The sequence below is a fragment of the Oncorhynchus nerka genome, linkage group LG20 (assembly GCF_034236695.1).
Source record: "Oncorhynchus nerka isolate Pitt River linkage group LG20, Oner_Uvic_2.0, whole genome shotgun sequence".
In the NCBI taxonomy this organism is placed as follows: domain Eukaryota; kingdom Metazoa; phylum Chordata; class Actinopteri; order Salmoniformes; family Salmonidae; genus Oncorhynchus; species Oncorhynchus nerka.
This window is the reverse complement of record NC_088415.1, coordinates 63,943,735-63,967,908: the sequence shown is the minus strand read 5'-3', so window position 1 is coordinate 63,967,908 and position 24,174 is coordinate 63,943,735. Positions and strand designations below refer to the sequence as shown.

Below are 24,174 nucleotides of genomic sequence, written 5' to 3'. Positions count from 1 at the left end.
TGGATCGTCACCGGAGGAACCGGACCGTGGATTGTCGTGGACTCTGGACCGTGGATCGTTGTCATGGGCTCCGGACTGTGGACCGTCGCTGGAGGCTCCGGACTGGGGACCGTCGCTGGAGGCTCCGGACTGGAGACCGTCGCTGGAAGCTTCTTGCCAAGGATTATCACTACAGGCTCCTCTCCATGGATCATCACTGGAGGCTTTGTGCCATGGATCATCACTGGAGGCTCCGGGCCATGGATCATCACTGGAGGCTCCGGGCCATGGATCATAACTGGAGGCTTCGGGCCATGGGTCACCGCTGGAGGCTTCGGGCCATGGATCATCTCTGGAGGCTTCGAGCCATGGTTCATCACTGGAGGCTTCGAGCCATGGATCATCACTGGAGGCTTCGAGCCATGGATCATCACTGGAGGCTTCGAGCCATGGATCATCACTGGAGGCTTCGAGCCATGGATCATCACTGGATCATCATTGGAGGCTTCGAGCCATGGATCATCACTGGAGGCTTCGGGCCATGGATCATCACTGGAAGCTTTGTGCGTGGAGCAGGCACAGGACGTACCAGGCTTGAGACATGCACTGGAGGCCGGGTGCATGGAGCTGGCACAGAATATACTGGACCGTGGAGGAGCACTGAAGGTCTGGAGCGCAGAGCTGGCATAACCTGTCCTGGCTGGAGGCTCACTTTAGCCCGGCAAGTGCGGGGAGCTGGCACAGGATGCACTGGGCTGTGAAGGCACATTGGCGACACAGTGCGTAGACCCGGCGCAGGATATCCTGGACCGAGGAGGCGTTCTAGAGACCAGGAGCGCTGAGCCGGCACAACCCATCCTGGCTGAATGCCCACTCTAGCATGGCAAATGCGGGGAGCTGGCCCAGAGCGCACCGGGCTGTGGATGCGTACCGAAGACACAGTATGTGTAACCGCAAAGCATGGTGCCTGAAGGGTCACACGCTCCTCAAAGCGACTGTCTTGCTCCAGACTCCAACCCCTCCAAACTCTTTCGTCCCTCTCCACTGCCAACCACTCCTCGCTCAAACGGTCCAAGAATTCCTCCTCGGTCTCGGACTCACCCCTCAGCACCGACGCCCACGTCATCTGCCCCCACCCCCCCCCACACACATGGTTGGGGGGGCTTCCTCTCAGGTTTCTGTCGTGTCCTCTCCTCCTGACCACGCTGCTTGGTCAGTTTGTGGTGGGATCTTCTGTTATGTTCGTTGTTAGATGAATGAGACCAAAGCACAGCGTGGAAAATGTTCATGAATTTTAATACTGAACTCCGACAAAACAACAAAATACAAAACCGAACGTAAAGTTCTGCAGGGCTAGACAGCAACTATGCAAAAACAAGATCCCACAATCAAAGGTGAGAAAAAGGGCTGCCTAAGTATGATCCCCAATCAGAGACAATGATAGACAGCTGCCTCTGATTTCGAACCATACCCGACCAACAAAGAAATAGAAAAACTAGAATGCCCACCCAAATCACACCCCAACCTAACCAAATAGAGAAATAAAAAGGCTCTCTAAGGTCAGGGCGTGACCATGCCTGTCTTTTTGTTTGTATCTCTGGGTTGTATCTTTGTGTCTGTGGGTAGTCTGTTTCAGTGTTGTCTGTGTATTTTTGTCTATATTGGTTTGAGTCGTGGTGTTACAGATTGGTTGTTTCTATAATTTGTTTGTTCGGTTCCATAGCCCAACTTGTGACCTTCAAACACAAACTGGAGAGCCAGGAGGCTGAGGAGGGGGGCAGTGTTACCCTGCACTGTGAGCTCTCTAAACCTGGAGTCCCTGTGGAATGGAGGAAGGGAACACAGGTGCTGAAGTCTGGAGAAAAGTACCAGCTGAAGCAGAAAGAATCTGTGAGTGAACTCCTGATCAGCAAAGTACTACCAGAGGACAGTGGAGACTACAGCTGTGTGTGTGGAGACCAGAAGACTACAGCCAGTCTCAAAATTAAGGGTAAGAGAAAATTGATATATTCAGAAGTGCCTTTGTCACTTCATAAGTTTTAATTGAATATGACAAAAATGTTCTTATGTTCACAGGTGTAACCTTTGTTGTACTGTACTGAATGTTGTCTTCAAATTCATTCATTGTTTCTGTTTGTTTCTGTCATTTTATATGTGTTCTGAAATGGAGGAATGGTGAAGTAAATAACATTTTACAAAAATAAGGACAAATATTCAGGAAAATGCTCCATATTTGAACTCCGATGACATGATTTGCCGTTCATTTAATGAGCAAGCGACTTTGATGAGTACAAGCACTGTTATCTCTATGTATTCTTCCTCAAGGTCAATTCATATGGGATGATATATGGGTCAACTTGAATCTCATCATATTGCGAAAAGCTTTCCATCATCATAGCCCTAAAGGGTGAATGTTAAGCCAGCTGTATTCTTAGTAGACTTGCAGTTATATGGTTTGCTTTGCCGTTCAAAGTTGGATGTTTTATCATAGCTGTGAAGCCCCCAGTTTCCCCCAAACAAGAGCCTCCAAAGCAGGATACCAAACTGGAAGAAGGTCGGGAGGGGAGTGGACATGGAGAACGGTTTGGTTGTCTGCTTTCACTTGCCATATGTGCAGTTTGTCTTGCTGCTTGGTCCTGATGATGATGTTGATAGTCTTCGACGTCCTTTTACAGTGAGTGCATATGTCATTATGCTGCAAGTTTCTTGTGGTTTGTTTGTGCCACTGTTTGTTGAGCTGAAAAAGGAATTTTGAAGTTTTGAAGCCTGCTGTTCCTGCTGCCACCAAACCAGAACCCCAGAAGGAGACAGTTGAAAAGACAAATATTTCTGGTTACTTGTTGAAGAATGTTTAGTTATTGTGGTGTTTTGTAATAGTCTCTAAGCCTGCAGCCCTATTGCTCCTGCCACGCCCAAAACGGAGCCTCAGAAGGAGACAGTAGAGAAGAAGACCATGGTAGAAGCGTATGGTAGAAAAATATGAGCTCCACTATTTATGTGGTGCATACAAAAATGGTTTGTGGAGATCGGTATGGAAGAAATTGACTGGCCTGCACAGAGCCCTGACATCAACCCAATCGAACGCCTTTGGGACGAATTGGAAAGCCGACTGCGAGCCAGGCCTAGTCGCACAACATCGGTGCCCGACCTCACTAATGCTCTTGTGGCTGAATGGAAGTAAGTCCCTGCAGCAATGTTCCAACATATGGTGTAAAGCCTTCCCAGAAGAGTGGAGGTTGTTATAGCAGCAAAAGGGGAACCAACTCCATATTAATGCCCATGATTTTGGAATGAGATGTTCGACGAGCAGCTGTCCACATATTTTTTATCGTGTTGTGTGTCTCTTGTCCGTTGAGCTCATAGCTCATGCATGTCACAGCAATATCAATACTGTATTCTGGTGTTTCTGTATGTTATGTGTTTTTGAATCTGGTGGATAATGTCAGTCAGATAGGCCAACGAGCAGCAGTTCCTATCTGTTCAAGCGGACATCGTTTGTGGCTTTAGCACGGTGTGGCTTATTTGTGGGGTCTGTGCGTCATCTTGTGATCCTCTTAGTATATGTCAAGTGAGTGTTTTCTTTACTTGACATATACCAATATGTTTTTTCTTGGTCTGATTCATTTTCCCTCGATTTGAATGGGGGTGTTTGTTTAAAAAAATGTTTTGCTATAAAAGCAGATAACGCAATGAATCATGTGACAGCATAAACAGGAATTTATATTGCGTCATACAGTGGAGGCTGGTGGGGGGAGCAATAGGAGGATGGGCTCATTCTAATGGCTGGAATGGAATCAATGGAATGGAGTCAAACATGTGGTTTCCATTGTATGACACATTTTGGGGTCTCTGCATAATCTTGTAGTCGTGTTAGTGTGTCCAGTAATCTTATTTGGTTTCATCTTTGTCCCTCACTTGCAGTGTAGGCAATTTTTTGGTAGTCTGTGTCACTGGTTTCTCTCTTTGAGTACTGTTGTATGACACGTTTATGTTCATGTTCTCATGCTTTTTGTTTAGCATTCTGCTTACTAGACAGATAAGGAAGTTAAATCATATACCGGTAGTCATTTTGGTATTTTGCCATAGCTGTGAAGCCTGCTGCTACTGCTGTCCCCAAACTGTAGCCCCAGAAGGAGGAGACAGTAGAAAAGAAGACAGCTCGTATTCCTACCAGGTCCTTCTACTACTATCTGTTGTCTGTTGAGCTCACATCTTTTTTCTCTAGTGGGTCTGTTGAGCTCATACCTTTTTAGTCTAGTCGGTCTGTTGAGCTCATACCTTTTTTTCTAGTGTGTCTGTTGAGCCGGTACAAAAAAAGACAGATCTGTTGCCTGTTGAGCTCATAATCTACCTGTGCATTGTGTCGCATTTACATAGGATCTGGTGCTCTTAGGCCAATCTTTTCAGGCAAACTTAATACACTGTTTTATCATTGTGGCTCATTTTCTAGGTCTTTGCTTCATTTTGTGGTCTTGTCCAGGTGTTGAAGTAAAGTTAAGGCTACCCCGAATTCGCTACATTGGTGTCCAAAGTGGGATGGCACCCCTGAGGCCATTGGAGAGGTGTGTACACGTGAGGGGTATAGAGAAGCGTGGGGACACACTCTCCCAAAGTAAAGGGGTATTTTTAAATTTATATATATATTTTTTAAATATATGTCTCTGAGCGATGTTTTATCGATTCCCAGGGTCATTTCATGTTTTCACGTGTATCTGAGCTATTGCCGTTCAAGCAGGTAGAAATTCGACCAGTATGACGTAGCACTACAATAAAACTGCTTTCACCACACTGGAAGTTAATAGAAATACGACTTTGAGATCGCGAAAACGTCTATCATACATGTTAGATTTCAATATTGGCCAATGTCATAATGCAGGAGGTTGTCTTCTCTCGAACGAGCCATTGATCATATTTCTCTGATATTCCTGCCTCGAGAGATGTAAATTTAACAGATTTAACATTTTTCCTACAGTATTTGTCTGTCTCTTCAGTCCAGGGTGCATTTCATGGTGTCGTAGCATGGCCGTTGTGAATGTCATGCTCTGCGACACATCATCCTGCTCGTTGAACACGGTGAAATTGTAGACTCCTAAATTGATAGTGCAGTTTTAGGCGATTCTACAACTAGCTACTTCACATGCTGATATTTACTTTGGTATTATTGTGTGTAGCTACATTTGCTAGCTAGACAGCCAGCCCATAAAGAGAGCATTGCATTGTTGGTTGTATCGTCGACTTGAGCTGCAACAGATTCCACAATGATTTTCACATGTTGCTATTATAACGACAAAATAAAACAATGGTTCACAACAACAAAAATCACATATTACTGTTATTTAACATTGTAAAATGTAGAAATTAGTGGTTTTGGATGGATTTTTCCTTTAACCCAACACCTAGCGACCTCCTCAAGGAGTTTGACCTCTTGGCGTAACGGTTAAGGTATAGGTTTGACGGTCGCTGGACCTGAGTTCGAGTCGAGGCTACACCCAAATTCACTGCAGTATTTAGGGGAATGTGATGCTTGTATCTAAACCAAAGTAAATCATTTTAAGATGGTTCTATATATCAGTTGGGGTCTCTTTAAGCTTCAATATGAGGTCTTAAACCGAACATGGAAGTGGATCCTTGTAGCTGTGTGGGCTAATATAGTCAAAATGTTTGCCTTGGGGTTAAGTTGAGCCATTGGTTGAGCCAATGGCAAGTTGGCAAGTTGTGTTTTCTTCCCAGGATCAATACACGGCATTATCGCTGGGATATGAGGTAACAACAGGGCTTCTTCTGCTGTAGCCTATAGTTTGTATCTGTCAACAAGTGCATTGTTCATAATGAGCGGGCAGAAGTTGTTGAATTTGGGCCGTGTTTGCTCATGTGCATTTTTAAATGCAAAAGCTATTAAACTCGTACTGTATCTGTAATAGTTCCTATTCATTCCATCCTTCAGTCGACAAAGTACACTCTTTATTGAAAAGATATTCTGTTGATTTTGGCACATTGCTACAAGTATTGTTTTGACTGGATAATATATGATAGTCGATAGAAAGGAGCCTACACTGACTGTTGCCATGGGAATAGGTAAGATGTGGACTTTGGGGCTTTGTTCATTCCGTCTGGTTCGCTCAAGTGCACAATTTTAAAGTTATGTTATAATGAATAGATATTCAATTTGATTTGTCATGTTTGTAGTTGTGGAGACACCAGTTGCTCCTGGCACCCCAAAAAAACAGAGACTGAGAAGGAAACGGTGGTAAAAGCTTGTGGTAGGAAAGGACAAACTTTCTTTTTCAGTAGCTTGCAGTTGTGGTGTATTACAATTTGTTTCTTGCCCTTAAATGGGAAGGGAAGTAGGTCTTTATTTTGTTGTCTTTTCAAATCAAATGTTTTTGTCACATGCTACATAAACCACATGAGTAGACTTAACAGTGAAATGCTTACTTACAGGTCCTTTTCCAACAACGCAGAGCTAAACAAAGATAAAAATAAAAACAGAAATAGTGTCAATAAATACACAGTGAATAACGAGTAAAAAATAAGATGGCGATATACAGGGAATACCAGTCCTGAGTTGAAGTGCAGGGCGACGAGGTAATTGAGGTAACTATGTACATACGGTATATTGTAGGTAGGGGTAAAGTGGGGTAAATTACTAGACAACAGGATAAATTTAGCTTTGTTGTCTATTGTTGACCTTGCAGGAGTGTACTTGTTGTAGAGTTCTTTGTAGCTTGATGATGATATTCCAATGGAATTCTGCATACAAAATGTCAAATTTAGTCAGAGACCAGGATTCTTCGTGCTGTGCACAAATCATCTTGGTTATGTGTAAACCCATAGTTAAAAACACACTTTCAATGTGGTGGTGGTGTTGGTAGGTCACACACCAAATCCTTTTTTACAGCTGCTGGTCTGGACAGACGGACACCAAGCAGAGGAGAGTGCATATATAAATGGTCCTTGAAAGTGTTCACCATACATAGAGACATCGTTCCATTGGGAACTTCTTCTCCATATGGTTTAGCAATATCTCTTATTGAGGCATTGTAAGAGTGAATGCAGTCTGCAGATACCTTTTTTTTTAACCCTTTCATTCCTCAGCTCTCCCAGTCATATTCAATCAAGATCTGCAGAGTCAGGAGGCTGAAGAGGGGGGCAGTGTTACCCTGCACTGTGAGCTCTCTAAACCTGGAGTCCCTGTGGAATGGAGGAAGGGAACACAGGTGCTGAAGTCTGGAGCAAAGTACCAGATGAAGCAGAAAGATTGCCGTGTTGACCTCCAAGTCTGTGATTTGAAACCCGGAGACACAGGAAGCTACCAGTGCAGGACTGGAGACACAGAGAGCTCAGCATGCCTGAAAGTCAATGGTACAGTAGGATGATGAAGACCTTGTCACTGCTGCTCCATTCATCACTAGCACAACACTTTAACTGGAGCTCCACATGTATTAACAGAAATGCAATAAACAGTTAGTCAAAGTTAAAGTTATGTAACAAAACAGTTACCTTGGAATGATGCCTACCATTTTTTTCATTAAAGCTTTTTGGATCTGTAGACTTATAATTCATCTTTTGGGATTTTTATTTGTCAGCTCTCCCAGTCATTTTCACTAAAGAGCTGCAGAGCCAACAGGCTGAGGAGGGGGGCAGTGTTACCCTGCACTGTGAGCTTTCTAAACCTGGAGTCCCTGTGGAATGGAGGAAGGGGGAGGTGGGTCTTTGCCTCTGTGCCAAGTATAACATCATTCAGGAAGGCCACAGCGCTAGGCTAGTCATCCAAAACCTAGACCCAGAAGACTCAGGCAGCTACACCTGTGACAGTGGTGACCGGAAAACCACAGCACACCTTTCTGTGAAGGGTAGGCTGACAAAAAAAGTATTTTGTTTTAGCAGTTGTGCTGTTGTGAAACAAAATTCCCTTGTGTATTAATTGTGGTTTGGGGGCATAATTGTGCTCTCAAAAGGTTTCACTATCTCACCTCTCCCAACCTCTACCGTTCCTACCTAGCCCTGCCCGTTTACTTCCAAACTCGACTACATAATCTAGAGTGGGACGCAGGTGAGATCGCCATCCTCCGCTGTGAGATCACCAAGCCTGGGGCCAGCGTTGTCTGGAGCCGGGGCGACAGGGTCCTGGAGTCTAACAACAAGTATCAGCTGAAACAGGAAGGGGCCATTGTGAAGCTTATCATCTATAGCCTACAGGGGGCTGACTCTGGGGAGTATATCTGTGACACAGGTTACCAGAAGACCTCCTCCGTGCTCACTGTACAGGGTAGGGAACAAGATGAACGTCTGCTATTGTCTTCTGCCATTCTTCTAAATCATTCTCTCTCTTACACACCTCTTGAATCATGGTACTTCTCTTCTAATTCACTCAATCCCTACCAACCACTTTCCATCCTGAGTGATTCCCACAAGACTAATGTCACGCTAGGCTTTAGAGGACCAAAGGCCTTAAAGGGCACTGAATTAATGCTTGGTGATCTTCATACTTTTCTTCAGTCACTTAAAACTTCCTATGTCCTTCATATCCTTCACGCATCTTCCTCTACACGTCTACCGTCATAACCTTTCCACCATTCCATTCCACTGTTAAGGGCAACGGACTGTCTCACACTTCCATTTCGTCTGTTTTCTGTGTTGACAGGTGCAACCTTGTGTCTTTTCCACAACCGTACTCTTAACCGTTGTCTCTGTACTGTAACTGTACTGAGTGTACATGGTAAGGTGCCCTATTTCTGTTGGCACCTAACCATTAACACCCATATAGACATGATCTGTCCTTTTAGAGTAAGCTTCACATCTAGCCAGTAACAACACGACTGGCTTTATCAAACAGAGGTGGAGGTGACCATAGTGAAGGTCTTGAACAGCTGTTCGGTGCACGAGGGGGAGGATGTCCACTTTGAGTGCCATCTGTCCCACGATGACGCCAAGGAGGTCCAGTGGAAGCTTGCGGACGTCCCTCTGCAGAACAATGAAATGAACCTGATCCGTGCCCAGGGCAAGGTGCACAGCCTCACCCTCAGGGGGGTCACGCAGGCCGACTCGGGCACAGTCACCTTCACCGTGGGTCACCATACCTCCACCGCAAGCCTGACCGTCCGAGGTAAGGGGCCAAGATCCGTTTTATACCCTGCCTGTTTAAGTTAAGGGGTACATTAGGCCTATTTATATATATATATATATATAAATATAGAGTGGGGAGAACAAGTATTTGATACACTGCCGATTTTGCAGGTTTTCCTACTTACAAAGCATGTAGAGATCTGTAATTTTTATCATAGGTACACTTCAACTGTGAGAGACGGAATCTAAAACAAAAATCCAGAAAATTACATTGTATGATGTTTAAGTAATTGGGGGTGGCAGCATCATGTTGTGGGGATGCTGGGGGGACTGGTGTACTTCACAAAATAGATGGCATCATGAGGCAGGACAATTATGTGGATATATTGAAGCAACATCTCAAGACATCAATCAGGAAGTTAAAGCTTGGTTGCAAATGGGTCTTCCAAATGGACAATGACCCCAAGAAAACTTCCAAAGTTGTAGTAAAATGGCTTAAGGTCAACAAAGTCAAGGTATTGGAGTGGCCATCACAAAGCCCTGACCTCAATCCTACAGAAAATGTGTGGGCTGACAAAGCGTGTGTGAGCAAGGAGGCCTACAAACCTGACTCAGTTACACCAGCTCTGTCAGGAGGAATGGGCCAAAATTCGCCCAACATATTGTGGGAAGCTTGTGAAAGGCTACCCAAAATGTTAAACAATTTAAATGCAATGCTACCAAATACTAATTGAGTGCATGTAAACTTCTGACCCACTGGGAATGGGATGAAAGAAATAAAAGCTGGAATAAATCATTCTCTCTACTATTATTCTGACATTTCACATTCTTAAAATAAAGTGGTGATCCTAACTAACCTAAGACAGAGAATTATTACTTGGATTAAATGTCAGGAATTGTGAAAAACTGAGTTTAAATGTAATTGCATGTAAACCTCCGACTTCAATTGTATATCATCTTATGTAAATGGTAACTGTATTATAGTCTTAGGTAAGGGGTTATAATACTATATATATAGACTAGTGTACAGTATGAGTCTGCTGATCAGTACAAACCCTTTTCCATTCTTTCCCAATACTTGGAGCCATTCCCAAATTCATTGTATGACCTGACTTTACGAGGTAAGGGGTACAAATATGTTGATCCCCTCTTATCCTCTCCCATTGTACCCGATACCTGGATCCCTTTTGTTCATTCCACATCCGTTTTATAGCCTGACCGTCCAAGGTAAAGGGTACATGTACTGTATAGTCTGAGGTAAGCTGTTATATAATATATGTATAACATGAGTCTCTTTATCACTCACCTTTACTAGACCTAACCATTTTACCTCGATACCCGGAGTCCATTCCAAACTCATTTTACAGCCTGACTGTCCGAGGTAAGAGGTGCTTATACCCATTAAATGAAAATAAAGGGCACTTATACTTTAAAGTCTGAGGTAAGGGGTTATATCATGTATGTCTCCTAATCACTCACCTTTACTATAGGCCTAACCATTTTATATTGAACCTTTATTTAACTAGGCAATTCAGTTAAGAACGAATTCTTATTTACAATGACGGCCTCGGAACAGTGGGTTAACTGCCTTGTTCAGGGGCAGAACGACAGATGTTTACCTTGTCAGCTCGGGGATTTGATCTAGCAACCCATTCTGGATCTCTCAATTCATGGTCATCTTGTTTTGGACATCGATTGGTATAGCAGTGCATGCCATTGGTAGGGCACTTGTTAATTTCACTCACATTACAAAATAGCAAGAAACAAGAAATCTCCCTGTTTTTGTTCTTTGAGACCTATGCTATTTGAAACCTATAGTGGATAAACGTTTTTCTAGCAAATGATTTTAAATGTTGTATTGAATGTTTCCTTTCAAGATATTGGATGTGCTTGAATGTCCGTCCCGTCCGTGTCCACTCCCGAAACAGGTTAACGTCTCCATCCATCCTAACCTTGTGGCGGTCTGTATCCATCTTGCTGTTTCCCGGGCAGGGGCCCCTGTGGTGTTCAAGAAGGAGCTGGAGAGCCAGGAAGCAGTGGAGGGAGGCAGTGTTTCCCTGACCTGTGAGATCAGTGCTGATGGCAAGGTGACCTGGAGAAGGGGCTCCGTGCTCCTCACCCAGGGGGAGAAGTATTCCATGGAGCACACAGGTTCTACCTACATCCTGATGGTTCACAAGTTAAAGGTTGAAGATGCTGGAGAGTACACCTGCGATGCCGGGGATAAGCAGAGCACAGCCACCCTGACAGTCAAAGGTAATGAAACGTGGCTGTGTTCATGTCTGTCGCTACTGGTTTGCTGTCACTCTACATTACCCACTGCTTTCATTCTGTGTGCCGACATACTAAGAACGTCCTTCTTAATGTTCTTTTACTTGGATATTGTTGTAGCCAAACTTGTTGTAACCCGTTTTTTTAAGGGTAATCTGTGAGTAAGCACGTTATCTATTATTTCACATAGTTTTTAGGGGCAACAATAACATTGTAGTTGATCATGAAATATAGGTTTCATAATCAATGTGTTTTTACATTTGAACCCCAATCTATTTGCCATGTTGGGGACTGCAGTATGCAGTTTGTGTTGGTTTTGTTGTCATATTCAGACCTATACTATGTATTTTGTCAGAGATCATTTTTTGTATTTATGTCTACCTTCCTACACGATAGCCATCACATAGGAAGTGAAAATTTGTTTTTGTGTAATATTGTACTCTAATTGAGAAAGAATCCTAAACGTTGAGTAGACATAAATAACAGCAGCAAACTCCATGAACTGGTGTCTCCTGGAGTGCAATTGTCCATCCTCTTTAGATCTCACTTTTAAATCAGGATACCAATGGTGGTGCTCTAATGCCTGAGTGTTTCACCTTAATGAATCCCCTGGGAAACCCTGACACTGGGAACCTTTAGATATCTCATTCCCCCGTCATCACATTCATTCACCTCCAGAGTCTGTGCGCATCACTCGGGAGCTGCACGACATCACAGTGACCACCGGGCAGGATGCTGTCTTTGCGTGTGAGTTGTCCCAGGAGGGCGTGACCAACGGAGAGTGGTGGCTGGGCGATAACCTCCTCCAGAACAACGACCTGAACCAGATGGCCTGCCAGGGCCGGGTACACCGGCTGACACTACAGATGGTCACCCCCGATGAATCAGGGGACGTGGCGTTTGTGGTGGGCGAGGAGAAGACCGTTGCTTGCCTACTGGTGGAAGAGAAGCCCAAAGGTAACAGAGACGTTAACGGAGATGTTGAAGATGGCCTCCTAGTCCTCACCCATCTCCATCTCTCCATCTCTGTCTTCCATCAAACAGCTTTGTCTTGGCACGTTAGAACACTCTTTGTTCCTCTGCTGTGCGGCATCATCCATTCCATCCTAGCCTTTCTTTAGACGTGTGTTGGTCATCCTTTTCTTTTTATAGCATATCTGTCTTCAAAGATACTATAAAATGAAGTTGACAACAAGACATTTGTCGCTGATATTAACATATCACTTTGCTGACTATCAGTGAAGTGATGCATGCCTAATGGACATAGTCTTTGTGGTTATCATTGGCATGCTACTGTAAGTACATAAAATATATTGTAGACCTGTGGAAAAAGAGACCCATTAAATACTGCACATATAAAAACCATACAAGTTTGTCCTATGACTCTTGACACTCAAAGTGCATTACACTGTACTTAGCTTGGGATTTCCCATATCTACAGCCTTAATCCTTGAGAAGCCTCACGATACAGTGGCCTTGGAGGGCGAGACAGTCACCCTATCCTGCACTGTCTCCGACCCCACGGCCACCGTCACCTGGAGCAGGAATGATGTGGCCATCAATGCAGGACTCAAGTACGACCTGCGGAAGAATGGAGCTCTCCTGCAGCTGCGCATCCACAACCTGGAGATGGAGGACTCTGGAACTTACTGCTGCGATACCGGGGATGCACAGTGCACCGTCACCTTGATTGTGGAAGGTAAAGAATGGTGCCGGCACTATAAAAGTCTGGACCCTCTACACTGCATCTAATACCACAGAATAGTTACCAGCCCAATCCTCACAGTGAATGCTCTGGATCAAGATAAACTCAGGATGAGTTCCCCCACAATACTCTTCTTGACTGTTTTGCCCTCTACAAACTACCATGCACCCAGTCTTCCATCAACATACACTAACAGAGCCATCTTACTCCCCTGTCCACGTCGGCCACTGTCACCTACACTACTTTACGTCCTCTGTCCAACGCATATGTCATGTCTCTTACTTCCACCAGGTGCCCCGGCATTCTTTCAGAAGGAGCTGAAGAACCAGGAAGCCCAGGAGGGTGATGATATCACTCTGCACTGTGAGCTCTCCAAGGCGGGTACTCACGTGGAGTGGAGGAAGGGAGGCGCAGTCCTCCAGGCTGGTAAGAAGTACGAGATGAGGCAGGAGGGCTGCGTTCAGGAGCTCCACATTCGCAACCTGGAGCCAGAGGACAACGGCTACTACACCTGTGATGCTGGAGACCAGCTCACCACGGCGTTAGTGGCAGTGCAAGGTATAATGTCACTACACCGTCTCTCTCTGAGAGGGTTCATTTCTGTCTGGTCTTTTCTTTTCTCAAGGATGAAGGAATTCATTCCTAACGGTTTTAGATAGTCGTGGTGGTTTCAACAAGTGTACTGTATGTCACGTCAGCAAGTTAAAGATGATCAGTTGTAGGATGTCATTTTGAAGTTTCCAGTCTTGATGGAATACATATGGTTAAAGGGATAGTTCACCAAATTACAAAGTGACACGTTGGTTTCCTTACCCTATAAGCATGGTATGACATGGTATGACAGTAATCCATGCTTTGGTTTAGTTTCCCTGGCACCGTTTCCACATGCTAACATTTAAGCATTTGTGGCATAAATCCCATTGGCATTTTTCGCGCATTATGTCACATCAGCTGAACAAACTATAGATTGTATCATGGAATGTGTTGGGAATAAATAACACAATGAAGTGTGGAAGACTGCTTGCCTACTTAAAGTCCAAGTTTAAATGAGGAATGAGACCGGTCAAGGTCGAAGTAATCTTTATTATCGCAAAGCATCAACGCTCATTATACGCACACAATGGGGGACTGTCAATGAATGATTTTTGTTATACTTTTGGTATACTTTTCCCTCTATAAAAAAATCCCCACAGAAAATTGATTAGATACCATTTTAAATTCTGATATTTATTTCATTTTCAGAGTGACCACCAGAGCAATTTCGATTAATTACAGCTATTAGGAACCCGCATTGGTTGTACACTAAAAATGTCTACTCTTTTCACACGTTTTGTACAAGGCTAATGTTATTCTTGACAGTTTCATGTAGGTGTTCTCAAAAGAGTTCAAAACTCCTCAGTAGTGGGAATGACTAGATCAGTAGCTAATGACTTTTTGTTCCTCATTCATGCATGCTTCCATGCAGGAGCATACATTTGAGTCATTTCACTAAAAGAGTTAGAATGAGAGTTTTCATGCTGTGTACTTTTGATGGGACCAAAACATCCTGGATGGTACGGCACTAGATGAAGTTTCCACCAGTTTCTTAGTGATATGCAGCAAGAGCTATGCTAGTCAATGAGGATTCACACCCTTAGTTCAATTGTGTAGCTATACTTTTTGCTAATAATGGCAAATGGTACCTAACAGCTGTGGTTTACAGATACACAGTATCTACAGTAATCGGAATAGAGTAGGACTGGTGGACATACGCTGAACAAAAATATAAATGCAGCATATGAAGTGTTGGTTCCATGTTTCATGAGCTGAAAGAAAAGATCCCAGAAATGTTCCATAGGCACAAAAAGTTTATTTCTCTCAAACTTTGTACACAAACGAGTTTATATCCCTGTTGGTGAGCATTTCTCCTTTGCCATGATAATCCATCCACCTGACAGGTGTGGCATATCAAGAAGGTGATTAAACAACATGATCATTACACAGGTGCACCTTGTGCTGGGGAAAATAAAGTCCACTCTAAAATGTCTAGTTTTGTTACCTAACACAATGACACAGATGTCTGAAGTTTTGAGGGAGCGTGCAGTTAGCATGCTGACTGCAGGAATGTCCACCAGAGGTGTTGCCAGAGAATTAAGTGTTCAAGCCACCTCCAATGTTGTTTTAGAGAATTTGTCAGTAAGTCCAACCGGCCTCACAACCACAGACCATGTGTAACCACACCAGCCCAGGACCTCCACATCCGTCTTCTTCACCCCAGGGATTTCTGTCTATAATAAAGCCTTTTTATGTGGAAAAACAAATTCTGATCAGCTAGGCCTGGCTCCTCAGTGGGTGGGCCTGGCTCCCAAGTGGGTGGGCCTATGCCCCCCTAGGCCCACCCATGGCTGCGCCCCTGCCCAGGCATGTGAAATCAATAGATTAGGGCCTAATGAATTTATTCCAATTGACTTCCATATATGAACTGTAACTCAGTAAAATCTTTGAAATTATTATGATATATTTTTGTTCAGTATATTTTAGTCATAATGTACAGTTCTAGCAAGCATCCACTATAATATTATTCAGAATTATTGAAATCTTATCTGCCTACTGTAGTATATTCACATTGAAATAGATTGCCAATGATGTCGTTTTAATCATTTTGTGGCAGTATGTGTGATGTATGATTGCTGCTAAGAAGTCATGTGTGCACACGGGTAGTTCAAAAATAATAAAAGACAACAGAGTATTTTACAGAGTACTTTAACTGAGCTTGGCTTTGACTTTGTAGTTCTGTGGCTACAGTAGGAGAGATGTGACCTGTAAACAAACGTTGCTGCTGTATTAAGAGAAGCAGCAGTAGTTGGGCAGTGCTGCTTCACCCATCCACCCTGGCCGGCCACATTCCCTTTAATTACTCTCAGCCTCACTTCCACCCTGCAATGCACCGCCCCTAGCCTGCCTAAAACTAAAACTCTCTAACCCTTCCTGCCTTTGCTCTGTATGGCATCTCTAGTCACCCATTGGCATATTTCCCCTTTGTGTCCAACTCCCTCTGCCTCTTGAGACATTTTGGCTTTTCACTCCCCCTTCAGTTTGGAGTTGCAAAAACAACTGTCACAGTGTAAACATTCACATTCTAAGTACATACTGTATTTGGGCACTGAGTGCTGCATCCATAAGATGTACTGTGGATCAAGGCAACTCTATGCACATTACTAAAATACTAAGCCACCTCTGATACCACCAGTAAATCTATAATGTATACAATTTCCCCACTGGGGATAAATAAAGTTAATTAAATTAAAAGTAAAATAAACCAAAATACTCCAAGGTGTACTGGAGTGTTTATAAAGCCCAGGTGTCGTTCTTCGCCATGTTGAGAGAGTGCATGTCAGTCATGATGGCCTTGTCATATGACCCTTGACCACTGCCCCCACTCTCAGAACCCACAGTAGAGGTGGTGAGCGAGATGCAGGACCTCCGTGTGGCCGAGGACCAGCCGGCTGAGTTCATCTGCCAGTACTCCCGGCCGGTCCAGGCCCAGTGGAAAAGAAACGGGCGGCCGTTGCAGCCTGACGGCAGGAGGGTGGTAGTGGAGCAGGACTGGACCGTGGCTCGCTTGTACATTAGCCACGTGTCCACTGAGGACAGGGGGACGTACTCCTGTGAGGCAGAGGGGACCTGCATGGTCGCCTCCCTGGAGGTGGAAGGTGAGCTTCTCTTCTCTTAGGAAAGAGCACCTAGCTACCCTCCCCTCCCCATTTCATGCAGTTTTTGCAGGTTTTCATTGTGAGTTTCAGCTTGAATAGTAGCAAGTGTCTAGCAATAAAACATCCACTTGTCCTATAGGCCACCGTGAACATAAAATCCCCATCAACAGTGGGGAAAAGGCTTGTTTTATGACACATTCTCCCCTCTCAGATAAAGCTATTATCTTACAGTAAACCCTGCTCTCCTCTTCTCCCCTATAGCCAAACCCATTGAAATCCTCCAGGGCCTGGAGAACATGGACACCATCGACGGCGGCGAGGCCCTGTTCGAGTGCTCGATCTCTCGTTGCGAGATCAAAGACAGCTGCTGGCTCATTGACGGCAAGCCGGTGAAGGATTCGCCAACCACTGAGATTGTGTCCTTCGAGAGTGGCCGCCGCCACCTGCTGCTGCTAAAGGACCTGCACGTTGGGGACAACTGCAAAGTGACCTTCCAGGCGGGCACCGCAGCGACCTCCGCCATGCTCAACGTCAAAGGTTTGTTCGTTTGTCAGTAAGTTAGTTATTGTTTTTGCAAAGGCCTGGTCTTACGGTGAAATATACTGTGACATACTACAGCTGAAAATAAGGAAGAACTGCCATATATGATATGAAGTGGCTTTTGTGTGCGTAGGCTGGCAGCTGGATGTGGTGAGCGGTCTGGAGGATAAGGTAGCTGTGGTGGGAGAGAAAGTAGAGTTCAGCTGCGTGCTGACCGAGCCTGTGCCTGAGGCGGAGGTAGCCTGGTACTCTAACGGAGCCGAGCTAAAGAATGATAACACCTGGGCCATGCAGGCTGACGGTTGCGTCTACCAACTGGTGCTGAGACAGGCCCCAGCCATGCCACCACAGGAGATCACCTTTGCTGCCAGGGACGCCATTTCCATGGCCAAGCTCACTGTCATCAGTAAGTGTGTGGTCTCAATACAATGCATTTGAATAGAAAGTTTGCAAAAATACGTAAGATCTTGCTACCATGGAAAGATAAATGTCTGTCTATTTGTGGAAAAATCACCCTGATTAATTATTTAGTAATATCCCAGTTTACCTATTTACTTATGGCTCTGCCTACACCGAATAACTTTGTTTTGAAATTATATGAACAAAAACATGTCAACTTCATTTGAAACGGCAAGCCAGACAAAATTAAACTGGCCTAATTACAGTACCAGTCAAAAGTTTGGACATTTCTACTCATTCAAGGGTATTTCTTTATTTTTACTATGTTCTACATTGTAGAATAATAGTGAAGACATCAGAGCTATGAAATCACACATATGGAATTTTGTAGTAACCTGAAAAGTGTTTAACAAATCTAAGTATATTGTACATTTCAGATTATTCAAAGTAGCCACCCTTTGCCTTGATGATAGCTTTGCCCACTCCTGGCATTCTTTCAACCAGCTTTATGAGGTAGTCACCTGGAATGCACTTCAATTAACAGGTGTGCCTTGTTAAAAGTTAATTTTGGCATTTCTTTCACTCCTAAACCGTTTGACTCAATCAGTTGTGTTGTGACAAGGTGGAGTGGTATACAGTAGACAGCCCTATTTTGTAAAAGACCAAGTCGATATTATGGAAAGAACAGCTCAAATAAGCAAAGAGAAACGACAGTCCATCATTACTTTAAGATGTGAAAGTCAGTCAATGTTGAAAATTTCAAGAACTTTGAAAGTTTCTTCAAGTGCATTCGTAAAAAACATCAAGCGCTGTGATGAAACTGGCTCTCATGAGAACCGCCACAGGAAAGGAAGACTCAGAGTTACCTCTGATGCATAGGATTCATCCAACTTATAGAATGTTATGTACGTGGCGGATACAACCCTTCTAGCTCTGCAGATGTTGCTGTGAAGAGACAGAATCATTAGATCCCTTTTTTGGGTTCTGCCCATATGTAGCTTGTTTTTGGCCGCAGGTTCAGGAATGACTGAAGAATTGCAACATATACCTGGAGTATAACTCTGTAAGTAGCACTTTTGGGTGACTTGAAAATAAATAGTCAATCGATCAATAATAAAAAATGTCATCTTTCATTTACAATCTGTTGAAACTATGAGAATGATTCAGAATTTACAAGGCAATTAGGAAACTGGATGGTTTTCAGAGATGAGGGGGGGTTGAGGGTAGCTCAAAGGGGGACTAAAAACAAATAAAAGGAGATAACTAGTGTAAAATATACAGAAGCCTAAGTATTGTTTCCCCCAAATTATGCAAATTATATAGATTTAAAAAAAAATGTATTGTAACTTTATTTAACTAGCAAGTCAGTTAAGAAAAAATTCTTATTTATAATGACAGACTAGGAACAGTGGGTTAACTGCCTTGTTCAGGGGCAGAACGACACATTTTTTACCTTGTCAGCTCAGGGATTTGATCTAACAACCTTGTGGTTACTGGGCCAATGCTCGAACCACTAGGCTACCTGCCGCCCGCAAAGAACCCACAATCTATCTGCCATATTAAAGCTGATCTTCCTCACTGTGTGTTCGGACTAGATACACCTGCGTCCAATACCAGACAAACTTACCACTGTTCCAGTGGTTTTAAACTTCTTAATTGTTGCCCTAATGGTGGTAAGTGGTATATTTATTATGTTTGCAAAGTGTTTGTACCTATTGCCTGATTTGTGAAGGTCAGCAACCATTTGTCTCTTCATTTGTGAGCTCTTTGCCTTTTCCCATGTTGATGAATGACAAAGGAATTTTACATGCCTGTCAACTCATTTTTATACCCCAGTGAAACAAGAAGCCACAATATAGTTCCTTAAACTGAGATTAACTTAAAAAGTGGAATGGTTTCATTTTATTTATAAAATCTTTAGGGGTGCTTGTTAAAAATACATATATTTCCGAGCAATTGTATTAGTATTACAGTGCTTTAGGAAGGTATTCAGGACCCTTGACTTTTTCCACATTTTGTTACGTTACATCCTTATTCTTATTTAAATTTTCATCAATCTACACACAATACCCCATAATGACAAAACCAAAACAGGTTTTTAGAAATGTTTACAAAAAATTACTTTTAAAAACTCTTACTCAGTACTTTGTTTAAGCACCTTTGAAAGCTATTACAGCCTCAAGTCTTCTTGGGTATGACGCTACAAGCGTTGCACACCTGGATTTGGGGAGTTTCTCCCATTCTTCTCTGAAGATCCTCTCAAGCTCTGTCAGTTTGGATGGGAGTGTCACTGCATATCTGTTTTCAAGTCTCTCCAGAGATGTTTGATTGGGTTCAAGTCCGGGCTCTGGCTGGGCCACTCAAGGACATTCAGAGACTTGTCCCAAAGCCACTCCTGCATTGTCTTGGCTGTGTGCATAGAGTCGTTGTCTTGTTGCCACAGTCTGAGGTCCTGAGCGCTCTGGAGCAGGTTTTCATCAAGGATCTCTCTGTACTTTGCTCCGTTCATCTTTCATTCGATCCTGACTAGTATCTCTGCCACTGAAAAAAACAGCATGATGCTGCCACCACAATGCTTCACTTTAGGGATGGTGCCAGGTTTCCTCCAGACGTAATGTTTGGCATATTGGCTAAAGAGTTCCATCTTGGTTTCATCAGACCAGAGAATCTTGTCTTTTAGGTACCTTTTGGCAAACTCCAAGCGGGCTGTCATGTGCATTTTAATGAGGAGTGGCTTCTGTCTGGCCACTCTACCATAAAGGCCTGATTGGTGGAGTGCTGCAGAGATAGTTGTCCTTCTGGAAGATTCCCCCATCTCCATAAAGGGACTCTGGAGCTCTGTCAGAGTGACCATCGGGTTTTTGGTCACCTCCCTGACCAAGGCTCTTGTTCCCCAATTGCTCAGTTTGGTGGAGCGGCCAGCTCTAGGAAGAGTCTTTGTGGGTTCCAAACTTCTTCCCTTTAAGAATGATGGAGGCCACTGTGTTCTTTGGGAATTTCAAAGCTGCAGAATTATTTTGGTGCCCTTCCCCAGATCTGTGCCTCGACACAATCCTGTCTCGGAGCTCTACGGACAATTCCTTCGACCTCATGGCTTGATTTTTGCTCTGACATGCACGGTCAACTGTGGGACCTTATATAGACAGATGTGTACCTTTTTTTATGCCCAATCAATAGAATTTACCACAGGTGGACTCCAATTAAGTTGTATAAACATCAAGCAGGATCAATGGGAACAGGATGCACCTGAGCTCAATTTCGAGTCTCATAGCAAAGGGTCTGAACACTTATGTAAATAAGGGATTTCTGTTTTTATTTTTATTATGTGTAGATTGATGAGGACATTTTTTATTTAATCCATTTTAGAATAAGGCTGTAACATGACAAAATATGGGAAAAGTCTAGGGGTCTGAATACTTTCCGAATGCACTGTAAATATAGTATTTTTTTGAGCATACAATATAGCTCAGAATTTGAAGTATTTATATTTATACAGTCTTTTTTGCTCGTCTTTTTCAAGGGCGCCAATCATTGTGGACTGGACTGTAGCTTTCTCCAGGGAAGCGAAATGCAATATTTTCAGGTCCATTCCCCTCTCTTTCTCCTATTCATCACTCTTCAAACCCACCAATGACCCATTCTCCCTCCTTATATAGCCTTTCCAGACCCCCCGGAGGACCCAGAGCTGGTCAGTAAGCATAAACAGGGGGTGACCCTGTCCTGGTTCACACCTCTCAGCGATGGAGGCAGCCCCATTCTGGGTTACAGGGTGGAGATGAGGCTGGCGGACAGCGCCCTCTGGCTTCCGTGCCATGCAGAGCCTGTGTGTAACACAGAGTTCTCTGTGGATAACCTCATCCCAGGGAGCGGCTACAGGTTCAGGGTGGCAGCCATCAACAGAGCTGGGACTGGAGAACCTGTCCAGCTGCCTCAGACTGTTCAGCTGGGTGAGTTGGCTATATGATGCGCTCAAACCTGAGCAGAACAATTATATGTCTATATGGCTCTGTCTCAAGCCCAGCATGTTGAACAATATACATATAACCTAGTCATAGATATTGTATATGTTAGTTACATCATTTGCATACAACTCAGGTGAGTTCAATACATTCTACATTGGCATGAATTGTGTATGTAGTGTCCCATTTATTGGAAAAAATATATATAAATCATTCAATTGTTTTGTTCCAGAGGCTCCGATCACAGTGACCCAGCAGTTGGCCTGTCCAGGCTTGCAGGAGGGTAAGATGGCCCGTGTAGAGTGCCAGCTCTCTGCTGAGGGCAGCTCTGTCACCTGGCTCAGAGACAACAAGGAGCTGGAGTTTGGGGTCAAATACCAGGTCACCATCGAGGGCAAGACACAAGTGCTGCTGATCAAAGACTTTGAGTCTGCTGACCAGGGCGTGTACACCTGTGTAGCCTCAGACGAGGCAGAAAGCTCCATTAATCTCAACTTACCAACAGGTACAGACTCCCAAACAAGACATAATATTATACCATGCAACTTGGTATTTCCATCTGCTGACATGTATTTATTGTGAAACTTGTGTGCTATTTTCCTCAAACCAAACTGGAATCTTGGTGGAGATGTGTTTGTTATTTGAGGGGCAAGGTAAGGTAAGTTGGTTAGCTAGTTCTAGCAGATAGTGATGGTGAGCTCATTCCTGAAAAAGATGTGTGGTGTGGACACTTCTCCTATCAGAAAAAAATTCTAGTCCCACAGTTATTTACCACTACATGAACAACATAGATGAAGTTCTTACGTGTGTGTGTGTGTGTTTTGGGGCTGCTATACTATAGATGTTACAGGTGTCAGTTTGCTGCATAAAACATTCCATTGTGCCCTGGTTGTAGGTGGAGATGGGGTTAAGTTGGAGGGGGCCCAGCCCAGCCTGCCTCCTGAGGCTGCCTCCGAGGGTGATGTCCACGCGCTGTGGGAGGCCCTGGCCAAGAAACGCCGCATGAGCCGAGAGCCCACCCTCGACTCCATCTCTGAACTGCCTGATGAAGAGGACAAGGAGCCCAAAACACCCAAAGAGCCAGTCAAGGAGAAGAAAGCCCCAGAGAAGGTGAACGAAAAGGAAAAGGAAAAGGTTGTGGAGCCTGTCATCATCGCAAAGAAGAAGGAGCTGGATACCAATCTACACACCAGCTCTGAGGATGAGTCCAGGGCTCCAACGCTGGTGTCCTACCTGAAGAAGAGCAGCAAGTCCTCCCTCTCTGCATCCGACCAGACAGAGTCCATCTCAACTGAGAAGTTCTATGCACAGACCTCAGTGCAACAGACCTCAGTGCAACAGACCTCAGTGCAACAGACCACAGTCCTACAGACCTCATCTTCGGGACAGCAGATCACAGCACAGACCACAGAGATGACTGGGTGCAGAAATGAGGAGGATGAAGAAAAGGGGCTGCTGGATGCTGCTGTCAAGATCCAGGCTGCGTTCAAGGGCTACAAGTCCTGCAAGGACATGTGTCCAGTCTTCAAGGACGTCTTCAAGGACCAGACCAAGGAGCCCAATGGCACCATCCACCTGGAGTGTGTGGTTGAGGGAAAGCCCGACAAGGTGCGCTGGCTAAAGGACGGCGAGCCCCTTGTGGATAGCAAACACCACCACATCGACATCTACAACGATGGCACCTGCTCTCTGGTAATCACCGCCGTTACCACCAAGGACACGGGCATCTACACATGTGAGGTTACCAACAAGTTCGGCGTGACCATCCACAGCGGCAAGGTGACAGTAGGCTCGGCACGGGAGGCGTCTGGAAGGAGGCCCCTGACCATGGGCTACAGCGCCGACAGCGAGGCGGAGAGCTCGTCTGCAGAAAGCGAGATGGACGAGTCTTTGAGGCAGGCCGGCAAACGGCTGCGCCGCCTCCTCCGCACACGGCTGCCGGCCACGTCGGAGGAGGAGTCGTTCGTCAGCTGTGACGATGAGGCTGAGCTGAAGGCCCCCGAGCCCAAATCGTACCGTGAGGACGAGCGCTACCTCTACATCCGCTTTGACACGCGGTCTGAGGCCCAGGTGGCATCGCTGCACTTTCAGGAGATGTTCACGGCCCAGGGGATGCCTGTGGAGACCACCATCCAGGAGGCTGGACCTCTCAAAGTGGAGCTGCGCATCATGAAGATGGGATACACCCAAGATGGCTCTGCAACACCCACACAGGAGAAGCAGCTGCCCGCGTTCATGACAGGAGCCCCCGGTAGGAAAACAGGAGAGTAGGGGACAAAAGTAACATTTTTTTTCCAAATTACTCAGAGTTCGATAGACCTAGAGACACCCTATCTTATTACAAACAACTTATATATGTCCTCTAGCATTAGCAATTGTAATTTCATTTCTAGGGATATGTGAGTTTAAATTAAATAGACACCGAACTGAACTACCTGCCGGCGGGGCGGGAGGAACACAATCTTTCTTATCTACATGTTTCTGGTTTGTAATGCTCTTCCTTTCAACAAATGTACTATCAGCCATCATTTAATGTTTGTATCGATTTTAATAATTGATGCTC

At 44.5% G+C, this 24,174-nt stretch overlaps 1 protein-coding gene across 1 annotated transcript in view; it reads left to right on the top strand.

The window, feature by feature from the left end:
- The window catches only part of LOC115102952 (obscurin-like), a 100,637-nt gene that overhangs the window by 51,991 nt on the left and 24,472 nt on the right, over positions 1-24,174 (top strand). The window contains 15 exon segments of the mRNA XM_065005677.1: positions 1,703-1,969; positions 7,075-7,341; positions 7,566-7,832; positions 7,982-8,248; positions 8,816-9,085; positions 11,038-11,301; positions 11,995-12,273; positions 12,758-13,015; positions 13,313-13,579; positions 16,447-16,713; positions 16,975-17,250; positions 17,387-17,659; positions 21,309-21,599; positions 21,844-22,116; positions 22,507-23,862. Coding sequence (XP_064861749.1) covers positions 1,703-1,969; positions 7,075-7,341; positions 7,566-7,832; positions 7,982-8,248; positions 8,816-9,085; positions 11,038-11,301; positions 11,995-12,273; positions 12,758-13,015; positions 13,313-13,579; positions 16,447-16,713; positions 16,975-17,250; positions 17,387-17,659; positions 21,309-21,599; positions 21,844-22,116; positions 22,507-23,862 — 5,142 coding nt within the window.